Source organism: Petromyzon marinus, chromosome 10 (assembly GCF_048934315.1).
Source record: "Petromyzon marinus isolate PM22_M1 ecotype Great Lakes invasive population chromosome 10, UKy_Petmar_22M1.pri1.0, whole genome shotgun sequence".
NCBI classification, from domain to species: domain Eukaryota; kingdom Metazoa; phylum Chordata; class Hyperoartia; order Petromyzontiformes; family Petromyzontidae; genus Petromyzon; species Petromyzon marinus.
This window is the reverse complement of record NC_133676.1, coordinates 15,539,701-15,564,244: the sequence shown is the minus strand read 5'-3', so window position 1 is coordinate 15,564,244 and position 24,544 is coordinate 15,539,701. Positions and strand designations below refer to the sequence as shown.

At 43.0% G+C, this 24,544-nt stretch overlaps 2 protein-coding genes across 5 annotated transcripts; one reads left to right on the top strand and one right to left on the bottom strand.

Annotated features, from left to right (window-relative positions):
* Positions 1 to 1,954: 1,954 nt before the first annotated feature.
* On the bottom strand, positions 1,955 to 10,612 carry LOC116940840 (charged multivesicular body protein 5-like). The gene is made up of 8 exons (XM_032951085.2): positions 10,134 to 10,612; positions 7,737 to 7,841; positions 7,538 to 7,584; positions 6,867 to 6,960; positions 6,103 to 6,174; positions 5,576 to 5,684; positions 4,476 to 4,591; positions 1,955 to 3,811 (listed from the first exon to the last, which is right to left on the bottom strand). Exons 1-8 carry the CDS (start codon positions 10,200 to 10,202, stop codon positions 3,761 to 3,763), a joined length of 663 nt encoding a protein of 220 aa, XP_032806976.1. The 5' UTR covers positions 10,203 to 10,612; the 3' UTR covers positions 1,955 to 3,760.
* A 352-nt stretch (positions 10,613 to 10,964) lies between these two features.
* HJURP (Holliday junction recognition protein) lies at positions 10,965 to 23,929 on the top strand. Of its 4 annotated transcripts, none has more exons than XM_032951083.2 (11): positions 10,965 to 11,459; positions 13,040 to 13,106; positions 13,969 to 14,027; positions 14,870 to 14,924; positions 15,511 to 15,587; positions 15,803 to 15,878; positions 16,292 to 18,294; positions 18,759 to 18,855; positions 19,492 to 19,530; positions 20,071 to 20,116; positions 23,537 to 23,929. In XM_032951083.2, the coding sequence occupies exons 1-11, from the start codon at positions 11,382 to 11,384 to the stop codon at positions 23,634 to 23,636; spliced, it is 2,697 nt and encodes an 898-aa protein (XP_032806974.1). In that variant the 5' UTR covers positions 10,965 to 11,381; the 3' UTR covers positions 23,637 to 23,929. The 4 variants fall into 4 exon arrangements, with proteins under 4 accessions (XP_032806974.1, XP_032806972.1, XP_032806973.1 ...); XM_032951081.2 differs by having other exon boundaries at positions 15,803 to 15,920; XM_032951084.2 differs by lacking the exon at positions 10,965 to 11,459 and adding an exon at positions 13,517 to 13,704 and having other exon boundaries at positions 13,049 to 13,106; positions 15,803 to 15,920.
* Positions 23,930 to 24,544: the final 615 nt, after the last annotated feature.

Here is a 24,544-nt window from a genome sequence, read left to right as displayed (position 1 = left end):
GACTCCACCACCCTGCATCTGCTGATTGAGATGATTGAGAGCTGCGAATATATCAGCCATGTACGCTAAAATGAGAATGAACTCAGGATTTTTGAAGCAATCTGCATGGCAGTGTTGGTGCTCTTGCAAAAACAGGGCTAATTCCACACGCATGGCAAAAACACGATTCAGCACCTGTCCCCGGGATAACCACCGAATATTAGAATGGAGCAGAAGTACCTCAAATTCAGAGCCCATTTCTTTACACAGCTCACTGAAGATGCGGTGCCTCAGAGCACTTTTTCGCACATAGTTCACACATTCCACCACAGTTTTTAATACTTCTGCCATTTTTGGAGGTAAGGTTTTTGTTGCCAACGCATGCCTGTGCAGAATACAATGCGTCACAATGATGTGTGGTGCATCGGCCTTTACTAGCGCACCAAAACCAGACTTTCTTCCCAGCATGACTGGAGCTCCGTCCGTACAAACTGCAGAAACCATATCCCATGAAAGATTGTTGTCTCTGAAGAAGTCATCCACAAGCTTCTTCACATCGGCTGCCTTCGTTGTTGTTGTAAGAGGCTTACAAAATAAAAACTCTTCTTTTATCATGTCGTCTTTCACATAGCGTACAAAAACAGCAAGCTGGCTTAGATCAGAAACGTCTGTGGTTTCGTCGAGTTGAAGGCTGAATTTTGCCGGGCTTGAAATCAGATCCGCGACTACTTGAGCCAAGATGTCTTTACTCATGTCTTCTATTCTGTCACTGACGGTGTCATTTGAAAGGGGAATTTGGGATAATTTACCTTCGGCCGCTGTTCCGAGTATCAGATTCGCCATCTCTAATGCAGCTGGTTTCACAAGTGTTTCACCAATGGTGTGTGGCTTGCCCTGCTTTGCGATCAGGTAAGCAACTTCGTACTATGCTGTCAGGATCGGTTTGTTAACAGGTACAAATCCAAGAGCAGGCAGAGTGGCCCTTTCATCGAATCTGGCTCTGTTCACCCTGAATTCAGCAAGTGTTGTGTTCTTGTATTCCCCGTCTCCATGCAGCTTCAAGAAGTGTTCCTTTAGTTTTGCCGGTGCAAGACTAGAGTTGCTCAACTTGGCGTTGCAAATCATGCAGATAGGACGCTCACTCCCATCACGTTCCGTGATACATGAGAATCCATGTTGTACATATTCGTCCGACCACTTTCTTCTTTTGCCCGACATAGTTAGTATGGATAAAATATTAAAGAAATCACACGACGTACGACAACAACAGTCACACGTTGACTACTGAGTACGCACTAAATTCCCCGCAGCGCTGATTGGCCAAGCAGTGTAGCATGATCATCTGCAGCCAGTGATGGCCAAGCGGGCCGTGTGTCATCACAAATTTACACAATAATTCAAGTGTGTCCGGACCTCCGTGGCGGGGGCTCTGCCGAACCCCTGAGATCGACTCACCGAACCCCTGGGGTTCGATCGAACCCAGGTTAAGAACCACTGCTCTAGTTGTTTGGCCGCCTGTATACCGGCCCATGCCATACCCATGTCATGAAATTCAATTGTTTTCTTAAATTGTACTTCCTCTTGATATTTATGTTCATTGAACAGGATCAGACGGCAGGTTCCACCTATACAGTTTTATTAATAATAGTGGGTTTTTTTTTTACTAAAATCGTAAGAAAACTTCACATCTTTTATATCAGGCTGCTGTATTTCAACATACAACCGTTTTTGTCTGGTAAAAACATCCACTAGAAAGTAACATGCGAACTTAAGTTTTATTTCTTATGGGGAAAATATTCACTGAACGTCGTTCCACTTAAAAGTCTCAACGACGAGGAGTCCCTGTATAAGTATAAAGGTTTCCAAGGTTTATGAACCCCTGAATCAGTGGTCATGCATTCATCCAGTTTGGGGTGTGGAACGTTATTCTTTACATCTGGGTTCAGTCACAAATGTCTAGCACACTCCATCACCATTACATCTTGTGTATGTTTATTGACCAATGCATTACACCTTCATAACTGATGCTTCTTACACTTTACCTACAATCCTTTCCCCTCTGGGGACTGAAAACTGATTATAAATACACACAAACAAGTTTTATCTCAAAATTTTAGCACACTATTTACACAATGTAATTCGCTTCTAATGTAGCAGCATCTACACGTATAATTAACATCACTAAATGTTTGCAAGATAAATATCGCATCTTCAACATGCTTAAAACAAAAGTATAATATAAATTGTATGATATCATCACATCTCATCTGAAACATTTGAAAGTTCACCCTCATGGTGACAGCACCAGGCCTGCAATCGGGCAAATCTGCCAGTCGGAAGTGCCGATTGCAATGATCCAAATCAAGTACAGATGAACCCACTCTCTTTGTTAGATTTACGGAAATTCGTAATTCAGTTTGACATAAATTAACATTTAATTCGGTTAACGTCTCACTTGTTACGTTATTACCGTTCTTCTTTCAGTTACATTTTGGTGGGGAATTTTATTTTTAAATACCAATTACAAATGCGCGTTATGTCGCTTCTCCGTGCGTGCCTGGTCACCGCGTTTTGTAATGTCACCACTTGGTTAGAATCCAGTTCAAACTACCGATCGTTCCACCACAATCAGCGCAATTTTTTAAAATTGAAATACAAAATACTTTTTTGTTAATACTACGTGGACACTTTCCATATCGAAAAAAATATGTACATGTGCAACTTTAGCTTACAGAGCACTGTTTCGTAGCTCTTTGTGGGCTTTAAGACCAAGAAACAATGACCTTTACTTACCATAAACATAACTCCATGTTTTCGGATGCATTAAATAACTTTCCATTTGCTAACACAAAGCAACACTTCAATTGTGCCTATGCATAAAATAAGAGTTTTAGATATGCAGGTACGTCACTTGTCATATCGCTAATATAATACGTCATTGGGCATATTTGATATAAATAAGATTCTTAGCTGTGAACCATACACCAAATTGCGCATGTATTATGATTGGTTCATGGAAAATCCAGCTACTATGGATTCGACATGGATAGTGGCAAAAAATAATTATTTAATCAAGGTGTGACCCTTAATGGTGCGAATTAATAGAGTGAATTGTTACATGCAGAGTATTAACATATAATGCATAAACATAACTACAGTAATATATGATGTCAAGTTAATATTCGGCCAGGTGGCAGTGCTCAATTTAAATCAAAAGACCAAGTTAAAATCCTGGTTGCAGGTCAAATCAGTTTATCATCCTTACAGGGTTCATAGATAATCGAGTATCACTGTACAGATAGCCAACAGTGGTTGTTTTTAACGATACAGACCCTTACCATAGGAATGTGGAATTCTCACAGCTACTGGGCTCATGGTTATTAGAGTAATAAGTAAAACTAAGAAACTTTGGGCCTTATTTTGCAATGGTTGCAGTATCAGGAAGTTAATTATAATACAAAAGCAAGAAACACCATCAATGCATATGAATTGGCAGTCTCCATTTAATGTGCGGAGTGCTCAAAAGATAATTTGAGTAAATAAGGGTAGAGGAATATATCCTCGTTCATCAACACGTAAGAAAGATGAATGCATTTATAGTGCTGATTGCACTTCTTGGTATGAGGGCCTTTCCCTCCTAAGTCAACAATGTAAAATACAACTGTCATACTAATCTTTCCTACCAAAGATCTGCTTTGTTAGGGATTTTGCATGCAATTTCACGTGAAACTATTAGCCAATAACATGAACCAATAATTCTCAGTTTGGTATTTTGGGTACTTTATGAAGCAGGTATCTGTGGCAAACCAAATTCATCCACCAGCACTCCATCCTGCAGAAACACACATCACAATGTTGTCAGTGGTATTCGTTTTCCATGTCGGATGAAAGCAAATAACTTGCCAACAATTGATCCTTGAATTAAAATATCAATTCCACGTAACATTATAGTAAACACATAAACAGTAATAATTATACAATTTGTTCACCAGAGCCTTTGTAAGAAATAACTATGATGTTAACTAAAATGTCTTCTCATCGAAGTGATATCATTGTATAATTATACAGACTAAACTATGTGAGTGTACGATTGAAAACACAAGAAAAAAATATCGAAAGGAGGCAAACTGCTTCAAACCCAATTTCCTGGGACAAAAGCTACGTAAAAAGGATGCCCTTGGCACACTCCCAAAGTAATAATTCAGTAAACAAGTAGCCTTGAGAATTTTACTTTCTCGAGCACCTTATGAACACACGTGTCATCTATTACTTTGGTAGTAGGGTTGAGCAGGCCGCACACATTTTATCATGCCCTATAAGATTTCCAAATCCCCAGGGCTGCAATGGGAGATGTCAGTCCAGAAATTGGGTTTGAGACCTATCTGTGAAACATTTTGAGTGTTTTTTCTGAGGTACTGCAGTTTCCTCTCACATTCAAACTACTTGCCATGCAATTGAGACACCCAGGAAATATAAAGGACACTTCTTTTGTATACCTTGGTGGTGGTCTTGTCATTGGGGACTGAGTCTGGAGCAGCCGGGGCAGTAGATGCTTCATCCAGGTAAGATGCATCTTCATCCGCCAAGAGCTCATCCCCCAGGGCCTCCAGCTCTGTCAACACAACGCATCAACGACAGATGTTTCAAAGCTATTATGGAGGTGATTGGGTGGCTCAAGGGAGCTATTACACGTATTCAAATAGGGGAAGGTCAAGTCCGTTTATGGACATCACAGATGACGTAATGTGACATTCACTCCAAATTGAATGTGTGCTGTACACTCCTGGAGTGTGACGACATGCAAATCCACTTCAGGTAGATGCATTGGCTTGTTTGTGCCAGCTGACATCAATGTTTACGGTCCACATGAATCCCTTTGGACCAGAAAGGTCCCACTAACTGTATCTATGTTTACACCACCTGCTTGTGTCCAGACAGATCAAACCAGGTTTCTAAACACAGAGAGCCAGCCGTAGATGGAAACTCAAAATCCCCACAGCAAGAACCAGTAATTCCACAGCACACCCACTGTTAGCATTTAAAGTAGTGCTCATCATATTGACCCCCAATGTGTGTTGGTCTAAACTGACTCATGATCAGGATTTAAAGTTGCAACCCTTCTGAGTTAAGTCGTCCTCACTCAGATTTCCGATATTCCCAAATTGCACAGGATTGTGCATTTCTGTTGCATGATTTGTACATAATGGCTGACTTCTGCAATGTCCTTGAAGCACATCAATATGCTAAGAAGCAATATTTGGATTGAAATACACAACTGGTATCTTCTCATCACTAGCCCCGGCCACTTCTTTATGACCCTTGGGCTACACCCATTTCAAACCTTTTAAAAAAAGTCTGCTTCAGCAGCAGATCATGCTTTCCCACCTGATGATGGATGCTCGTGTTGCGCCCGAAACGTCGTGATTTATTTTAATTTTATTTTATAGCTACGTGACTTTACCGAAAGAACCAAAGAGTATGGATTCCTGCAGTCACGAAAGCTTCAAATGAAGATTGGTATCTTCTCTTTTATCACTTGAGGTCAATATAACTGACACCCTTACATCTGGCCAAACCATCACTTAACAGTTCATACCTGCTTCAAGTTCATCATCGTCCACCTCTGGCATTTCATAGCTCCTGCCCAGGGCCTCCTGAATTTCATCAGCTTCACCCATCATGTCTTCCATCTGATCTTGTAAATCCTATAAAGACAAGTCAAATTGTCTCCCTGTTCAAAAAAGCAACGAGCCAACACATATCTCTACTGATCGACATAGGTTAGTAGTGGACATTCCACATTTCATGGGAGAGGCCAGTCTCTCCATACAACCATTTACCTCCAACAAAATGGAACTCATCCATCCATCCCAGTGGGGTGCCACCAGAGGTAATCCCAGACGATTCTGTCTCTAGCTGGATTGTAAGCAAATGCACAGGCTTTATAGAGACAAATGGATTTCCTTTCCAAATTGGTATGAACCAAACTTTGATGCGTATCTTATGAATACATATGGCACTTACCATTCGTTTCTTCTTAACATATGTACGTGCATTGCGGATTGTGCAATACAATGACCCATGCATTGGTACCCTACACAGTTATATAATATAAATGCTTACCTCAATGTCTTCTAGATCAACATGTTTGTATGCTTTCTTCATTTCCTTTGCACCGATCTTCATTGCATCGACCTGCCCAAAATGATCGGTAAAGGAGAGTAGCATTTGCATGCTGTCAACAAATGAAACATTAGCAGTGTGCAGTTCAGGTTTTTAAAAAAATACAATCATGTGGCTCTGATCTCATTCAAAATAAACCCATCTGATCCACTATTCCAATAAATTCCTCAGAATTGCTCAATTGTGCAGATCCAGCATGGATTAGCTCAATTGATCCATAGTTTAGGGTTGGGTCCATTAATTGACATAATGAATCGTATTATGCACGTAATCGAGTGTGTGAGAATCAATTACAGTGTTTATGATGTGGAAATTAAGTGCAAGTGTTAAAGTAAGGCTAATGACAATATTAAAAAAGATGGCACCAATGAAACGGTAAAAAATGAACATAAAAATATGTATTCCTTTATACTTATTGTCATGGTTTGTGATAAGCAATTGAATCATGAGGGGGTGCACTGTTACATGTTGACAGTAACTTTTAAATAGATAAGCAGTCTGAGTTGGGAGTTTTGCAATTGATTCAATATTTAGTTAGTACTTGTCTATAACTAAATTGTCATTTTGCTACGCATTCATGGTTTCAAATGCTAGTTTCATTAAGTACCATTATATGCATAATACACAGCCTCTGGATGTATTCTGTAAGGTTTTAACAATTTTCCTGCACGTAAAATCAACTTGTCAATAAGAATGTAACATACCGTGGTTTTTGTGTCTTTGAGTGTCTGGATAGTATAGTTTGCTTGCTCCATGTTGAAGGATTGCTGGCTCAGGTTGTCCCTCTGCTGTTCGTACCTGAGATTGTATGAACCACAGATTAACAATGGTGAGAGGTGTTCTAAAAATGTGCTGTTGTTTATGTTGGCACAGGTAAACACCCATTGGGCAATAAATAAAAATGTTTAAAAGTTTGGTTAAAGCAAAAACAATAAGTAACTTGGAATCACTGGATTAAACTAAGCTCAAACTCAATTAATACAATTTACTTGATTAAAGTCCACCCAAATATAGCTGGTCAGGTGGGTTACATTTCCAGTTGGGTGTTGGGTCAGCCTCTCATCCCTTGCATGAGCACCGATATATAGAAGTCGGCAGTGGTAATACGATGCAGAGACTGACTCCAGCTTTTTAAATGTGGAATGCGTACAACTGTTCCTCAGCCACCAGTAGAGGAAAGCATCTCTCCAATTCTAATTTGAGCAACTACATACTTTCACTTGAGAAAAACGGGACACAATCTAGTCTTTGCATTTTGCTAATCATGATGCTGTTTAGGGAAATCAATGTGCAAAACAATTACATCTTCGGTGAATCAATTTATTATGGACCATTCTCAACGAAAATCCATTTTACGAATAAAGATGCCACTTACGTTCGTTTTTGCTTGAGGACTCTCAAAGCCTTTTGCTTCACAAGGTTCTGAATGGAAACACGAAATTACTTTATACCTGTAAACAATCACTGGTCATACAGTTGCTTGTCTTACTTGAACGTTGAAACGGCAGCCACGTCATTGACAATCTCTGAGCATACAACTTGAGCTGAACCAAAGTGTGTATGCGTGCGTGCACCTTGGCAGGTCCATCCCTCATTTTGTTCATCTGGTCCTTGTACTTCTTCAGCTCCACTTCCAGCCTGGTGATTTTCTTGTCGATAGATTCCCCTCGACTCTCCACCTGTCAGTCCACAATATTGTTTATGGTATTATCAGCGTTATCTTAATTATTGGTTGTCTTGTGAGTTACTAAATTTGAAGCATTCGTGACTGCAAGGATCCATACTCTTTGGTTCTATTCGGTAAAGTCACGTAGGTAAAAAATAAAACAACAAAAATCATGACATTTCGGCTACGTCGTGGCCGAAACGTGATTTTTGTTTTGATTTAAAGCTTTCGTGACTGCAGTAATTCATATTCTTAGTTTTTTCAAAACTAAGAATATGTGATTTTTGTTGTTTTATTTTTTACCTACGTGACTTTACCGAATAGAACCAAAGAGTACTTGTGAGTTACGTTGATTATTCTTCTTCTTTTTGGGTGGTGACATGGCCGAGCGGTGGTGTGTTGGCCGCTTGTTGCTAAGGTTCATATATCCAGCCCAGTGACTGCCCTGGTTAATACCGCGGGCATATTAACCAAAAAACATACACACCATCTGCTTTCCCAGGGGATGTCAAAGTTCCCGTGACCTTATTCGAAAAAGAGTGGGGAAAGTGATGGTCCCAATCTGCCACTTTGTAATATGACTCGCAAATTACCGAGTTGGATTAAGCCGTTTCACAACGTCGTCTGCTACTGTGAAACGGCTATAATCGTCTGTGAATCACATGAAATTTGTGATGGCTTCACGTAATAAAGAAATGTGAATATCTCTGTGATAAATGTAAGGTTAACTACAGTACTTAAAGGCTGAGTTGTATAGTCATTGGAAGCACCCACATTCATTGGTCACCCTGCGAATGTTCGCGAAGCGGCCAGCCGGACCTCCAGCTGGGCCTCCACATCGGCCAGGTCACTGCAGCGGAGGCCGCCAGAGGCCGGGACTGAGGTCGATGCACAGACTGCAACCCGGGCCTGCCAATCTAATCTCACCTGCCACTGATACGCGGCTCGGAAAGAGGTGAGGGGTGGTCTGTCCCCAAATAGGGAAGACCACATGCCAGTCCACCGGGAACAAGGACCTACTGCAAGTGGGCAGCCTTATTCATTGCTTGAAGAGAGAGATGGAGAAAAGATGTAGAGCTGGAGAACACCAACCTCTGCATGACCACTGCAGAGACAGAGGGGGATAGATTCCTGCTCTCTCTTGTACACTATACAGTACGTGGAAGTAGGGCGGACACTCAGAAGCGTCTCTCTAAACGGTCCAGTGGTCACCCAGACAGTGGCCTGTCAGCAATGATTGTGAGCGACGCCTCGCTCTACAAAATGTTTTACGATTGCTATTGCTACAGTACTGTATTCTCGGACTAATTGAGACCACTAAGTCCAAGGAAGGCGTGGATTAACATCAAATACTGAGCGGCATTATTATTACTGCTGTCAATATTATCATTCCATAGCTTTTGGTATTGGCAATATCACCATTGGTCTTATTATGTAATTATTATGGCATACATTGTATTCTTTTATTTATCTTGATTTGAAGCTTTCGTGACTGCATGAATAAAGTCACGTAGATAGAAATACTGTAATAAAAAAGAATCATGGAAATGTAATTATTTATATAATTATTTTATTTTATTTCTACCTACGTGACTTTGCCGAAAGAACCAAAGAGTATTTTATTTATATTGAGCCATGTACAATTTTTTATAAAAAAATTATATCGACGTGTAAATGAGCTTGATCAGCATTAAGAACTCGGGGTTCGCCTTGCCCATTGTTGATGTATTGCTTTGTCACTGGGCTTACATAGTATTTATCCTTATTTTTTGGAAATTAATAATTTTATTAACATTGAGCATTTTTCATCATAGCGGCTTGCAATGCACCTCATTATTACAACCTGTTAACATCACTTGTTTTATGTGAAGCTCTAAGTGAGGATTGGGCGTATCCATTGAATGAGCAGCAGTAGCATGCCTGGGGTAAGCTCGACAAGAAGACACATTGGGCCGTAGGGGTTAAACACAGAGAGCTCATCCTGAAATTGGAACACAATCTCATAGACCAACAACTGGCACCAGAGCCACCTTCAGCTTTAAAGCCCGTGACTAACCCAGTGCATCCTAAATAATTGACATTTTTATTTGAAAAAAAAACATGAAAGTGGGTTCACATCAAGGAGTTAGCCAGAGTTCGCGTAGCCCTCGACGCTAGCGCAATCCAGCCTGGAATACAATATAGTAACACCCGCAAAACATTGACTGAATAAGGGGCCGAATGATTAAAATCTAAATGTTATTGCATCCATCACTTCCCACCGGCAGAGGCCATTCCTGTCACGCGCAATCCCCCTTCCACTCACATTGGCAATGCAGTCCGTGAGGCTGGCTGGCGGCACCTTCGCCTTGCTACGCCCGAAGATCCTGTTCATGTCTGCTGAGAGGCTGCCTGTCTAATTGTTGTTGTAGATGAGTCTGTTTGTTTGTTGTTGTTGTGTCGCTCGGCTGGGGCTTGCCTGCCTGGCAGTGATGTAACGGGAGACGACGCCTCTTACGGAAGCCGGGAAGGGGCACCGCGCTCAGCTGATCCAAAACGTAATACGCGTTTTTTAAAAAAAAAGAAACCACGGGCACGGTGCGCTTATTGTGTATGTGATAGCCACAATTCTCCGTGGCAATGCACGATTCGCTCTACCGGAGACCCGTGCAAGCGCGAGTCGATTTGATGAGCGAGACAAGGGGCGTTCTTCTGAGCGACGATTGGACTCTGGGGGCGTCTATGGAGCCAGTGCACTGTTGCCCCAAGGGGGCTTGCGCTGTGTGCCAATTCGTGACTACTGCACAGCGCACCGGTGTGTTGGAGAGTAAACTCACAGCATTTACAACGCACCGCTTATGTTGGAGTCGTAACTAATCTGCACGTTTTGTGTTACATGACAAACCTTATGAATTGGCTGTGTCGTGTTTAACGACACATTTATATTTACGCGATCAAACCCCCTCCCCCCCCAAAAAAAAATCAACCTTTATTACAATGTGTATCACAATGTTTATTACAATATTTGCACATCTCACAGCAACCATTCAGAGCGGTTGAATCCTAAGAACCCCCGCGGCCCCCACCCCCTTTACCCCCTTGAACCACGTGACCAAAACCGTTAAAAAACCAACCCGCAGCCATCCAATCCGCTTGCGAGTTGGGGCGTCGTCGCGGACCAATGGGGCGGCGGCGCTGTCGCGGGTCACGTGGGAAGCCGGTTAGATTTGAACGGCGGCAGACACGGCGCTGCCGCTGCTGCTGCTGCCCGGTCGCTCAGTCACTAGATCGGTCACTAGCTTAGTCACTAGATCGGTCACTATAGCTCGTTCACTATAGCTCGTTCACTAGCTCAGTCACTAGATCGGTAGCTCAGTCGTTAGTTCGATAGCTCAGTCACTAGCAAGGTCTACTAGCTCATTCACTTGCACGGTCACTAGCGCGGTCACTAGCTCAGTCACTAGCGCGGTCACTAGCTCGGTCACTAGCACGGTAGCTCAGTAACTAGCTCAGTCACTAGCTCAGTCGCTAGCTCGCGAGTTTGCTTGCTCGGTCGCTCCGTCCGTCATCCTTCATGGACGACTCGCTGCACAGGAATCTGCAAGACAATGAGAGGCGCTTCAGGCGGAGGCTTGAGCTCATATTCGAGAAGGTGACGGGAGGACGTGTGCGCCGGAGGAGCCGGTGGTGGTGCGCTGGTCTTGATGTCGTACGGCTTGCTGATGATGTAGATTGCGCGAAAACAAACTGCAGTGTCACTTTGTCGGTGGTCAAGCCCAGATTAGCCGCGTCCGGAGGAGCAGCGGGGTGTACCATCATCACCGGCACGGCGTGGTAGATCCCCTCCCCCCATCATCACCGGCACGGCGTGGTGAAGTATGGTTAGATCCCCCCCTCCCCCCCATCATCACCGGCACGGCGTGAAGTATGGTCAGATACCCCCCCCCCATCATCACCAGCACGGCGTGGTGAAGTATGGTTAGATACCCCCCATCATCACCGGCACGGCGTGGTGAAGTATGGTTAGATACCCCCCCCCACCCCCGTGATGTCTCTCCTTCGTATTTGTGGACCGGGTATTGCGTCGATAGATGTTGCACGGTCTGTTCTGGACGAACAAAGTCGCCACACTACGGGAGAGTTTTGTTTAAAGTTTCCACTTGTGCATCATCATAATCAGGGTATCCGCATCTGCTGCTGACACGGTTTGTGCAGCGGTTTGGGGTGTACCGTGAACTTCGTGGAAGATCAAAACCCCCAGGGATCTTCTGCATTGGGTAATTAAGTGTTTGTGAGTTATTTTGAACTCCGTTCCGCTCTCTAGGCTTAAATGGGAGTTGAACTCCCATCGTTGAAGGTTTAAGCGCATGGGGCCAAAAGGGGCTTTGCGTGACTTCAAGCGATGCCAGAGGGCCCTTGTTGAGGGTCCTGGTGAATGAATGGCTCAGTGGTGATCGCAATGCAACTTACTGTGAGCCCGGCCACCCAAAGGTCCTCTTTCTGTTCGCCCGCCCAGCCCTTTTCACCAACCCGCACTAAATCGGCGTGGTGAAGTATGGTCAGATACCCCCCCCCATCATCACCGGCACGGCGTGGTAAAGTATGGTCAGATACCCCCCCCCATCATCACCGGCATGGCGTGGTGAAGTATGGTCAGATACCCCCCCCATCATCACCGGCACGGCGTGGTGAAGTATGGTCAGATACCCCCCCCCATCATCACCGGCACGGCGTGGTGAAGTATGGTCAGATACCCCCCCCCCGTGGAGAGGGGGGAGTCCGCCACCCGGCAGTTGAATGACAAATGGATTGGGGGGGGGGGGACTATTCCAGTGACGGGCCTGAGTTTGTGTTCTAATTGGTTTCTGTTCAATTGTTAAGATCAATACCATCGAAATTGTTCGAAAGCAGCTGTTAGGGTGGTTTAGTACAGTATTAAATGTCAAGCTGTTGCAGCAATACATGTGGTTGGCCTTTTACAGCTTACGAAGCACAATGTTGCACGACTCGCATAGCGTGGGGAGGCCCTCATCCAGCAGTGGATTTTCAGGGGCTGGAAATGTACACCGATGCACATTGAACAGGATTAAGGGGTATTAACCACAGAGTTGGCTTCGTATTTGTTATCCATTATTACTCACGATTCATTAATTAATCACGTTTAAGCGTTCCTGATCCAAGATCATAAAAAAACCCCAAAATAATGCAATGCTTTTTTTGTTGTCTTTGCAGTATTCGCATCCATTTGAAGATGCTCCCATCGTTGACCTCGACAGGATGACCTACGTTACCAAGTTTGGTATGGCCTCGGTTTATTTGTGGACACGTCTTTAAATTTAAATGTCACGTGGTCTTTTTACCATGTTGTACCGTATCTTAAAGCGGTAATATTTGTTGTAGCTTGCTGACCCGCCCATACTGGACACCCGTGAAATAGCTTATCGGATTCCTCCAGTCTGCATGCACGTGTAGTGGGTTCAACTGAGTCACACTCTTAGACTTGGAGGCAGCGCATTTATTTAGTTCCAACACAACGGGGTGACTTCCCCTTTAAAAAGACAACAACCTAGGGTGGTGACCACCCGGCTAACTACACTGGAAACTGAGTAACTATTAACTCCGGACCCGGGACCAACAACATACTGGCCCGGGTCCACGTGCTGGAAGACTCGTAGTATGGAGATCGTAGAGGAATGGTTTCTTCCCCAGGATGGACAACCACGATCCCTCTCGGGACTCTGCTTATATTCTCTGCGGCGTGGCCGGCTCCGCCCTTGGCCACGCCCCCCTTCCAGAACCATCGGGAAGATCCTGGGTTCCAATCACGTGACCCTCCTAGCCCCCTCTTGGGGCCTCCCTGGTCAACCAGAGTGCCATGGCCACGACCTCTCTCTTAGGTTGGCGCACACACACACCGTGCCCTCTAGTGCCGACACTGCACTTACAACATGGTGACATCCAGCGATGTTGCTACACACGGACTATTAAGGCCATCAATTGGAACAGTAGTACCGTACATTCTTTAAGTTTGTTAATATCTAACGCGTAAATAATTTAAGTGCTCTAATGTCAATATTTACCATTTTAGTTCGAATGGCATGTCACATGAAGTACGGTATTTAAAGTACCGTAATGCAATATATTGTTTGTATGTGATGCAGGTGAAAAAAAATGGAATCCAGATGACGACTTGGAATATATGATGCATATGGCAGAGCAGGTGAGTGCACGGAAGTTATATGTTAAGCAAAAGACCATGAAGAGTGAGTGGTTGCATTGCTGAGCTAATGCAACATATTCCTGAATAAAACACCAAAAATAATTACTGTAGTTAGTTATTCTTTGGGTCTTTTGGTAAAGTCAAAGTCATATGACTTTACCGAAATACCCAAAGAATATGAATTCCTGCAGTCACGAAAGCCTTAAGTCAAGATTTACTGTAATTAGTTGTTTAAACTAACGATTATTGCATTTTAATTATGACAAAGATGTCAATTTTGTTTCCCAAAATATAAAATGTAACTGAAAATATCCAGCAATAATGTTGCAGGCAATGATGTCTGTTACAGAATCCAGCATGCGTTTGACAGCTAGGAGATGTTTGAGAGGAAAGCTGAACTAATGTCTTTTATCAAGCTAAATGACGCTTAATGACTTTTACTGTTTTCTCATTTAAAATGCCTACTTCGTAGTTTTATTCGCAAGCTCCCAGGGCCCAACCATCTATCCTCGATCATAGAGACATGAGTTCTGATTAAGTGTTAATAGTGTAGCACTGTGCAACTGTGTTACAAACTGAAGCCACAAAGGTGCATCTTTGCAACGGGATTGTGTGTAACGTTAAGAATGCAACAGTTACCGCCATGAAAATTGCATAATTTAACTTCAGCTTAATGTTTGCTTATAATTGCATTGTAAAATTATTTCTGATTATGTTTTTAATTGCTCAAGTATTTGTTTAGTTAGATGACAAACATCACCTTATTTTGTCACTTCAGAGTTTTTTTTTTATTTTATAAAATTCTAAACATTGGAAATGCTCATACCAACATTTGTTTTCAGAGTCATCGCAAAACAAGAAGTGAAGTTTTCCATAATGAAGCAACATCAATCATCAGTAAGCACTTCGAAAAACATGTGCATTCAACATCCAGTTACTCAGTACCATCGCAATGTTAAGTCTCACACTTTCCACAGAGGATGCTGTCCAAACAACCCCAACAATTATGAGACCTCCTTTGCCAGTAACAAGATGATATAGTAATAGGTTTTACCCTTTTAACTGGCACAAAAACTGACACCTTTATTCAAGGCATCATGTTTGCAATAACCACAACACAAGCAGTCAAAATGCAAACAAAAGAGACAACTCTGATAATAATATGCACTGTCCTTGAATTTGATTGGTCCACACCCGAGACGGCTTTTCTTAGAGCCTAGTCTCCACTGGTGTTGGACCAGAAGACGCCAAAAGGCGTACAACTCAAAAACAGTGCACTATCAGAGTATTCAAGGACAGTGCATATTATTATCAGAGTTGTCTCTTTTGTTTGCATTTTGACTGCTTGTGTTGTGGTTATTGCAAACACGATGCCTTGAATAAAGGTGTACATTTTTGTGCCAGTTAAAGGGGTAAAACCTATTACTACAACCCCAACAAGTTAATGGATCTCCGTACATTACTGTTTTATTGTACTGTACAGGGAATCAAGTCTTGCAGATGCAAGAGCAGAATAGAAAAGCAATGCAAGGTGAAGATAAACGTCACGCAGAGGTGGAGGTATGTTCCCTGTGTTAATTATTCTTGTCAACAGGGAGGTGTAGCTGGGTTGCACAGAAGTTTGTGAGCGCACATCTCGGTTGGGAGGTTGACTTACATTACCCACATGGCATATTTATACAATAAAAAAACATGTTTTAGTTATAGAACATACCTTAAATATGAATTGTTCAACTTCTAATTGAGACGGTGTGATTGCATACCCTCTGGTTCAGAATGTGAAACAATGTCAACATGCAAAGGAGGAAGAGACCCTGCGCCATTCTGAGAACCCGGGGGCATTTGATGAAGGTAATAACAGCTTTCATGAAAAGCAGTGCCTCACTGAGAATGGTAAAAACACTTTCGTCTACTCTAAAGCATATATAACTCTTAAACTGCACTTTGACAACTTAGCAAATATGCTCAACTTTAATACTTGTCTCACTTCTCAGTTATCTTTGGGGTTATGCTTCCCTGCTTTGGCACCTGGTGGAAGACTCACATTCTCGTAGCAGGAGCCAGTCTCCATTGTGATATTTGTTGACTTTCTTCCAAAGTGGTTTTCATTTAATTGATTGTGGAATTTCCATTGCCAACTCGGGATCATTGACTGATGAGCACTGCTCAATATGCAATTTCTGCCTTGAGACGCTTTAAAACACATTTTAATTTTTATCTCTACAAAATATGAACCTCACTTTAAACGTATTCCCTCTTGACAGGCATGTTGGAAGGCAGCCTTCAAGAGCAAGACACGTCAGCCATGTCGGTTGAGATGGTTAACCTTCCCTCTACTCCATCAATGCAACACACAGCTACCAACCACCATGGAGGCCAGTTGCTCAAATGTGTCATCATGGAGATTTCACCTGAAGGCTCCCATGCCCCCATCAACCGGACTGGCACTGAAACCAGTCCAGTATTCTCGGATGAGGCAGTACCAGTGGACGTGAGCAACACCACCATTGGGGAGGTGTATCCATACATGCTCGCCAAGCTGTCAAAGCTCATCGCCAAGGACAGCAGTCGGCATACAAAACAACGTGCATCGCACCACATGTGGAGAAAGAATGGGCACTTTCAATTGGCGGCAGGCAGGGCAAGGGTGGCCCGGGAGCGAAAGCGATTGGATGCCGCCACGAGGAACTATGAAAAAAGCTTGGTAAAGATGTGGAACCCCGCTGAAATTGATGAGAGCGACGTCGCAAACGATTGTAGAATCTGTGGAGTAGTGGGTCACGTTAAACAATATATTCCAAGTGATCTTCGTGGTCATTCTTGCTTTGAAAAGGAACATTTTACTTATGGAAGTATGGATAAGGGATGCCATCAGCATGATAGTGGGGTTACTGCTGCTTCTCGGCCACTCATGAATGTATTGCGCAGTGACCAGAACAGCCCAGTGGAGGCAAATACATTGCAGCTCTGCTCATTGACGTTCCCCAAGTCCATGACTGCATCCATCCCAAGGAAGAGCATCCCAAGGGAGTGCACACATCACGCATGCAGCCATAGTGAGCAGCTCTGCAGACCAATATCCGAAAGCGCATTGCCCTCCGCATCACAGAGTTCTAGCAAGAAAAGCAGTTCTGTTAATTTTGACCAACTGATGCTTTCTGAGAATAATGCTACCACCGTGGCTACTCATTCACTTTTAAAGGATAATGATTCGGTGGGGATTCACGAGGAGGCGAGGTCGTTCGTACCAGCCTCAGCTCTGTCGATGCCCAACGCCCCAGAGTCTGCTCAGGGCCACAGGGCCCTTTGGCAATTAGAACAGGAGAGCACGCACAGGTTTGCTTCGGATGATGCATGTGTTACATTGACAGATGGGAGGTCGTATGCACCCACGTTGCCAAAGAATAGATGGCTTTACCCTAACACCTCTGTCTGTCAGGCGAATGCTTTTCCATCATCGGATGTGGCTACAGAAACCTCTGTGCCAAGGTTTGTTTTGCCACAGGGTAGAAACATGGCCGCAGTGACAAATGATGCACTCCTGAATGGGGTGGACATTACTGAGTATGCCGATGGCCTGTGGAGTGGTGATGAGGAAGAAGGCAGAATGCATCCACGCTTACACACACGGGAGAAGGCCCTGATGCCTCTTAGTGAGAATGTCATAATTAGGTATTTGGAGGAGGAGGAGAAATACGTACATTCCCATCCACGTTTGGAAAGAGTTGGAAGTCCGCAGGACAAGGCGTCCAGACAGGTCCCCTCTGTCAACAGGAATCGTTTCCTTTACACAAACGGTCCTTCAAAGGCAGCCACGCCGGATAAACGAGACTGCGGTGACACCGGTGGCAGCCAAAATTCTGCTTCGGACCGGAAACACGAATTGTTGAAGCGCTTTTTGAATCCTGCCGAGCAGGCACGCGACCACGGGCGTAGTGCCAGCCCGTCGCTGCTTCGGCATAGGTCTGTGCCCTTGTCATTTCCTTCACCGCGCTCGGAGCACAGGCACAGTGACCGGGCTCACTCCGTCAGAGCGGAGGCTCTCGCCCACTGCATGAGCTATGTCCAGACCAACGCAGGTGGATACAACGCTACTCGGCAGCACAGTCCGAGAGGCCGCGAACGGGAATTTGCGAGGGCCGCTAGGTCTGGGCTGGACATTCTGACCAACATCGAGTGCTCCCCTGTTAGCAGAAGGCTGTCGTTGATGTCTTTGAGGTCACCGGTCCTCGCGTGCAGATCGCCTTTGCCGAGAAGACAGAGTCGGGTAAGATTTGCATTCGCAGACACCTGCGGAAGCACTCCCATGCACAACAGCAGCAAAATATATGCACTGGGCTAGACTGCTATGCATATATTTTGTGATAAATTAGTATTAAATCTTGATTTGAATCTTCCGTGACTGCAGGAATCCATACTCTTACTGAAGAAGGATATGACTTTTTAGAACGGCAGCCGCTTTTTGCCATTGAGTGTCTTTGCTTTGCGAAATGATTTGTTTCATGTCACGTATGGTGGTAAATGCACTGGATGGATGTTACAATACTGGCTCGTGGTACATTGGTGTACACCTCAGTGTTCCTCACTGACATGCCCCCACTCAGAGGCAAAGATCATCTGTTTAGCCACATAGCTCATTGATTAATGCTTTGTGGGAATGTATTCATACCAGCACAACACGTGGTGTTGATGATGCACTCAAATACACTTTTTGCCTGTTCTTTCCAACAGATTTCAGACTTTCCTTTGGACAGCTTGCAAGAGATAGATTGTGATCATCAAATGCATCCCTGTAGCCCCATACAACGTTCGTGGTGCCCTGCATCAGGTCAGAGATTAACAGCTGTGTTTTGTGACTGCTGTGCATGTGCTCTTGCCTGTGGATGTGCCTTCGTGATTGTAGGACGGCAACCGTACCCCCTGATAATGTGCCTGTTATAACATGAACTAGGGGTTGTTCGGGGGCGCCTATGGCGCGAAAAAAATTGCACACGAACGACATTCATGCAAGCACCCGATGCTCCGTTTTGAAGTTTAAAAAAAGAAACATTTTGAATTGTATTATGTTTTGAATTAGATAATGTTATTTCTTCATTAAAAGCTTATATCATTTTACATCTGGAATACTTAATTGCAAACAACATTTCGTGTGAATTTCCTCTCGTCGTTAAGTAGATGGCCTTGCTGTGGGTTTGGTTCGATGCGGACTTTCACACGCCCTTCTATTGCGTTGCAAAGCGTTGGTTGGCTGCTTGGTCCCAGTCACGTGACGCACTTCAACCAATCCGTGCCGCGTTAGTCACAGAATGACAAAGAATCGCAGACCTGGGTGTTTATATGTTAGGATTATTCAAGTTGAATAGCTGGGTGCGGATGTGAATGTTATAAATGCCTGGTGAGATTTGACTACGAAGTCCCAGTGATGTTGATGGCCTCAATTCTCGCCATCGCTTCATTCTCTCAGATCCAGCAGCTATTACACAATTGGCACCTGACCTCCAAGGTATGCCTTTAAGAGTATGATACCATTATCTGGCTTTAGGTCTTCCTCTTTGTCACTGACCTAGGTGCTATGCTCCAATGCCTGTCTCAGTTATTTGCCCTCTGTCTTGCACGTGTCCCACCAAACAAAACCATTTCTTCCTGATTATATCTACAATACTTTCTTGCCACTTTCTATTGTGAACTTCCAAATTGATTCCTCTACCCTGCCGTCGAATTCTTAACATTCTCTGAATGCACTTATTTAAAAAATCCAAAACCTTACTTTCGAGTAAATATTGCATTGTTATCAATTGTAAGCATTGTGTTAAGTGATCAGATTGTCACTTCCCGTGTGTTTTCGCTCATCGCTTCACTGGATTTCCTATAATCCAACATTACAAATGGTCAATCCAGTACTTGCTGTAAGAATGACGATTGAACCCAATGAATATTATGATCCCTTGCAATGGTGGTTGTGTCGAATTCAGACACAAACAGAGACTTGATAGCCAAATGTTTGTGCCTGTACTAATGAGGGAGTTGGTTCTTGTCTCGGCAGGTTTGAGGAGTCCAGTCTCCACCAAACACAGGGAGAATATCCACAGGTATGGAACTGCACACTGGAGCTCTTGTGTTTGGCAAGACCATTGCCGACAGTACAATTTTCCTATTCAAATCGTATTCTTAGGTGGGCCAGTTTTTTATGGAAATCTGGTTAGCCTGTGATCAAAGTGTGCTCGCTACTTGAGCCACACATTGACCACATTTGAAAGAAAATATCCTACAATTGGCCATTAAATTCTACAACTGGTTCAAAAGACCCTGTGATGTAATTGGACCCCCTTTTTGGCAAAATGCCAAGTTACAAATCTGAGAATTGGTTGCAACAAAATTTAACAAATTCAGAAAGTAGCATTCGCAAAAGCGATTTAAAAAAAAGTTACTTTCGGCCGGTGTTCGGAGATGTTAAAGCGGCGTCGAGCCTGTAACATGAATTTTTTGGCTAAGGTTACATAGATAAATAAATTAAACATGCACGTTGATTTCACATCACTTTTTAGAAAGCTCTATGTACAGTGAGGGAAAAAAGTATTTGATCCCCTGCTGATTTTGTACGTTTGCCCACTGACAAAGAATGATCAGTCTAATTTTAATGGTAGGTTTATTTGAACAGTGAGAGACAAAATAACAACAAAAAAATCCAGAAAAACGCATGTCAAAAATGTTATAAATTGATTTGCATTTTAATGAGGGAAATAAGTATTTGAACCCCTCTCAATCAGAAAGATTTCTGGCTCCCAGGTGTCTTTTATACAGGTAACGAGCTGCGATTAGGAGTAAAGGGAGTGCTCCTAATCTCAGCAATCAATCAGATTCCAAACGCTCCACCATGGCCAAGACCAAAGAGCTCTCCAAGGATGTCAGGGACAAGATTGTAGACCTACACAAGGCTGGAATGGGCTACAAGACCATTGCCAAGCAACTTGGTGAGAAGGTGACAACAGTTGGTGCGATTATTCGCAAATGGAAGAAACACAAAAGAACTGTCAATCTCCCTCGGCCTGGGGCTCCATGCAAGATCTCACCTCGTGGAGTTGCAATGATCATGAGAACGGTGAGGAATCAGCCCAGAACTACACGGGAGTATCTTGTCAATGATCTCAAGGCAGCTGGGACCATAGTCACCAAGAAAACAATCGGTAACACACTACTCCGTGAAGGACTGAAATCATGCAGCACCCGCAAGGTCCCCCTGCTCAAGAAAGCACATATACATGCCCGTCTGAAGTTTGCCAATGAACATCTGAATGATTCAGAGGACAATTGGGTGAAAGTGTTGTGGTCAGATGAGACCAAAATGGAGCTCTTTGACATCAACTCAACTCGCCATGTTTGGAGGAGGAATGCTGCCTATGACCGCAAGAACACCATCCCCACCGTCAAACATGGAGGTGGAAACATTATGCTTTGGGGGTGTTTTTCTGCTAAGGGGACAGGACAACTTCACCGCATCAAAGGGACGATGGACGGGGCCATGTACCGTCAAATCTTGGGTGAGAACCCCCTTCCCTCAGCCAGGGCATTGAAAATGGGTTCGTGGATGGCTATTCCAGGATGACAATGACCCAAAACACATGGCCAAGGCAACAAAGGAGTGGCTCAAGAAGAAGCACATTAAGGTCCTGGAATGGCCTAGCCAGTCTCCAGACCTTAATCTCTTATAAAATCTGTGGAGGGAGCTGAAGGTTCGAGTTGCCAAACGTCAGTCTCGAAACCTTAATGACTTGGAGAAGATCTGCAAAGAGAAGTGGGACAAAATTCCTCCTGAGATGTGTGCAAACCTGGTGGCCAACTACAAGAAACGTCTGACCTCTGTGATTGCCAACAAGAGGTTTGCCATCAAGTACTAAGTCATGTTTTGCAGAGGGGTCAAATACTTATTTCCCTCATTAAAATGCAAATCAATTTATAACATTTTTGACATGCGTTTTTCCGGATTTTTTTGTTGTTATTCTGTCTCTCACTGTTCAAATATACCTACCATTAAAATTATGGACTGATCATTTCTTTGTCAGTGGGCAAACGTACAAAATCAGCAGGGGATCAAATACTTTTTTCCCTCACTGTAGTAGAACTTGAAAGGTAATTAGAGGTGAATGTCCAAGTCAGCACTGAGCTGACAACATTGAGAGCCTGGGTTTCAACTTGCGTAGTTTTAAGAAATTAAACCGGGTTCTTCATTGTCATGTTGATGGAATCTGAAGATAAAAAAAATAATTAGTTTTTTTTTAATTACATTGGCTTATTCCATTTGTAAATATTAGAAAAAAAATGCTGGTTCGATATGCCAAACTATTACGGATAATTGCAGAGTACAGTATTTAAAAATGTGTGCCACTAATGTGGACAAAGGGCTATTTGAAAGGATGGAGAAGTAGCTTGTATACAAACTCGTTATGCGTGGTTGTTTGCTATAAGAGTTGGGAAGAGCAGCTCCTTTGTTTTCATGATATCTTTGGCACAAATGTCATAGAGGGTGTAAATGCAGTATTCGCATTTTAAAGCATTTGCGTGCTGTACATTTCCACATGATAAGCCACTTTGTTGAGCTATCATTTGTGGCAAGTCTCGCTTCTGAAAAAGAGTTGTATAGCTCCACGTGCCTTACCTGCTAAAGTAAAAAAAAACATGTTTATTTGATGGTTGTATAGGTGTTCTGATGGAGAGGCGCTCTACCCACTACCCTGGGGCAGTGTTTATCAACCTTTGTTGGCTACTTACTGTACCCCTTGTTGCATTTTAGTTTCAACCCAACATGGTTCTGAGAAATAAATGTATATATAATGAACGTAGATATTTCTAACCAATTGTCCACTTTGTGTGGTATTCTAACTAGCTAAGTGACTGCAATCAAATTTTTATTTAAAGCTTTCGTGACTGCAGGGATTCATATTCTTGGTTCTCTCGGTAAAGTCACGTAGAAGGGAAACAATAAAATAATAAAAATATAAAACAATAAAATTCTCACGACGTTTCGACTGCAGCACAAGCAATCATCATCGCTGGTTACTCTTGAAAACTACAGTGTGTGGTTTTCACACCTGATGATGATTGCTTGTGTTGCAGTGGAAACGTTAGAATTTTATTGTTTTATGTTTTTATTATTTTATTGTTTCCCTTCTACGTGACTTTACCGAAAGAACCAAGAATATGACTGCAATCAATAAAAAAATCAACGGACGTTCTGCACGCGTTACTTAATTTGTTCACGCTCGCTGGTTACTCTTGAAAACCACATTGTTTACGATCATTGAGTTAATAAAGGTCTTTTATGTCGTTATAAGTTACCATATGGATTTAAATTTGATATTGGCAGATGCATACATGATTATTCACCAATGACTCATGCATGATATAATTTCACACCTTTATAAAATCTCCTTACGTGTGCCTGCTGGGACATTGCCACGTACCCCCGGTTGAAGAACCACTGCCCTATCTCGAGCTGGTTGTTTACCTTGCAGAAATCTGATGCCGAGGAAGCTGAGCTACTCGAATGAAAGCGACAGCGGGAAGGACAGCAGAAGCCATCACCTCTTCAGAAGCCATAGCAAGCCCTTGTGATTGTGACCTAACTGGCGCCTCGCTGCCAACAAACCGTCATACTTGCATCAAACCAATACGAGTCACACGAAGACGGTGCGATCTTTTGGCAAAACAAATATTTGCCATTTTTATTAATGATACAAGTTAGTAATTTTGTACCTATTTTAATTACCCAAGTCCCATTTTTGTTTGTTAAGACGATTTTTTAATTAAAATTTTAATCAACTGGTCTTAAATAGACCTCTACCGAGGTCTCCTGTACAAAACTATGTTAATATTGGCTGTTTGTGGAATAAAGAATTTTGAAATTATTTACAGTATTTCCACGTGACTTGTTTGTAAATGTGCTCGCTGGTGTTACGTTAATGTGTTTCAAACGGTTGCCTGTGGTGGTAAAATGTCTCTTGTCGCAGTTCGAAGCACTGCCGACATCCTGGGTTCAATACCGGGTCGTGGCCTGTGGTTAAACTGCGTCCTCAAGTGTAGCAAATTGATCGTCTTATCCCATTTATACACGACTGCATAAAATACATGACATTTGGTTTTCCACTTAATTGGCTGAATTTCAACTCAATAAAAACACATAAATCTAGCAGTCTCGGCAGGGTGTGGGAGGGACAGTGTTACCCCTGCCATGTGGAGTATAAAAAGGGTACTGACAGGTTTGTTTCGTCCTGTGAAAAAATATTTTCACTAGCGGTTTGCCAACAAAGGATTGCACTGATTTGTACGATTTATGAAAGGATGAATCGTCTCATGACATGCATATGGATTTTTTAGAAATAAAATGGGCATCTATAAATTTTGATTTAAATCTATAAATAGTCATTATTTTTTCTTTATAATGGAAATATTCCTTCCTTTCATGCAAGCCTCATGCACGGTGTTAATCACTGGTGACCCAAAATCATTGGAATGTGAAATTT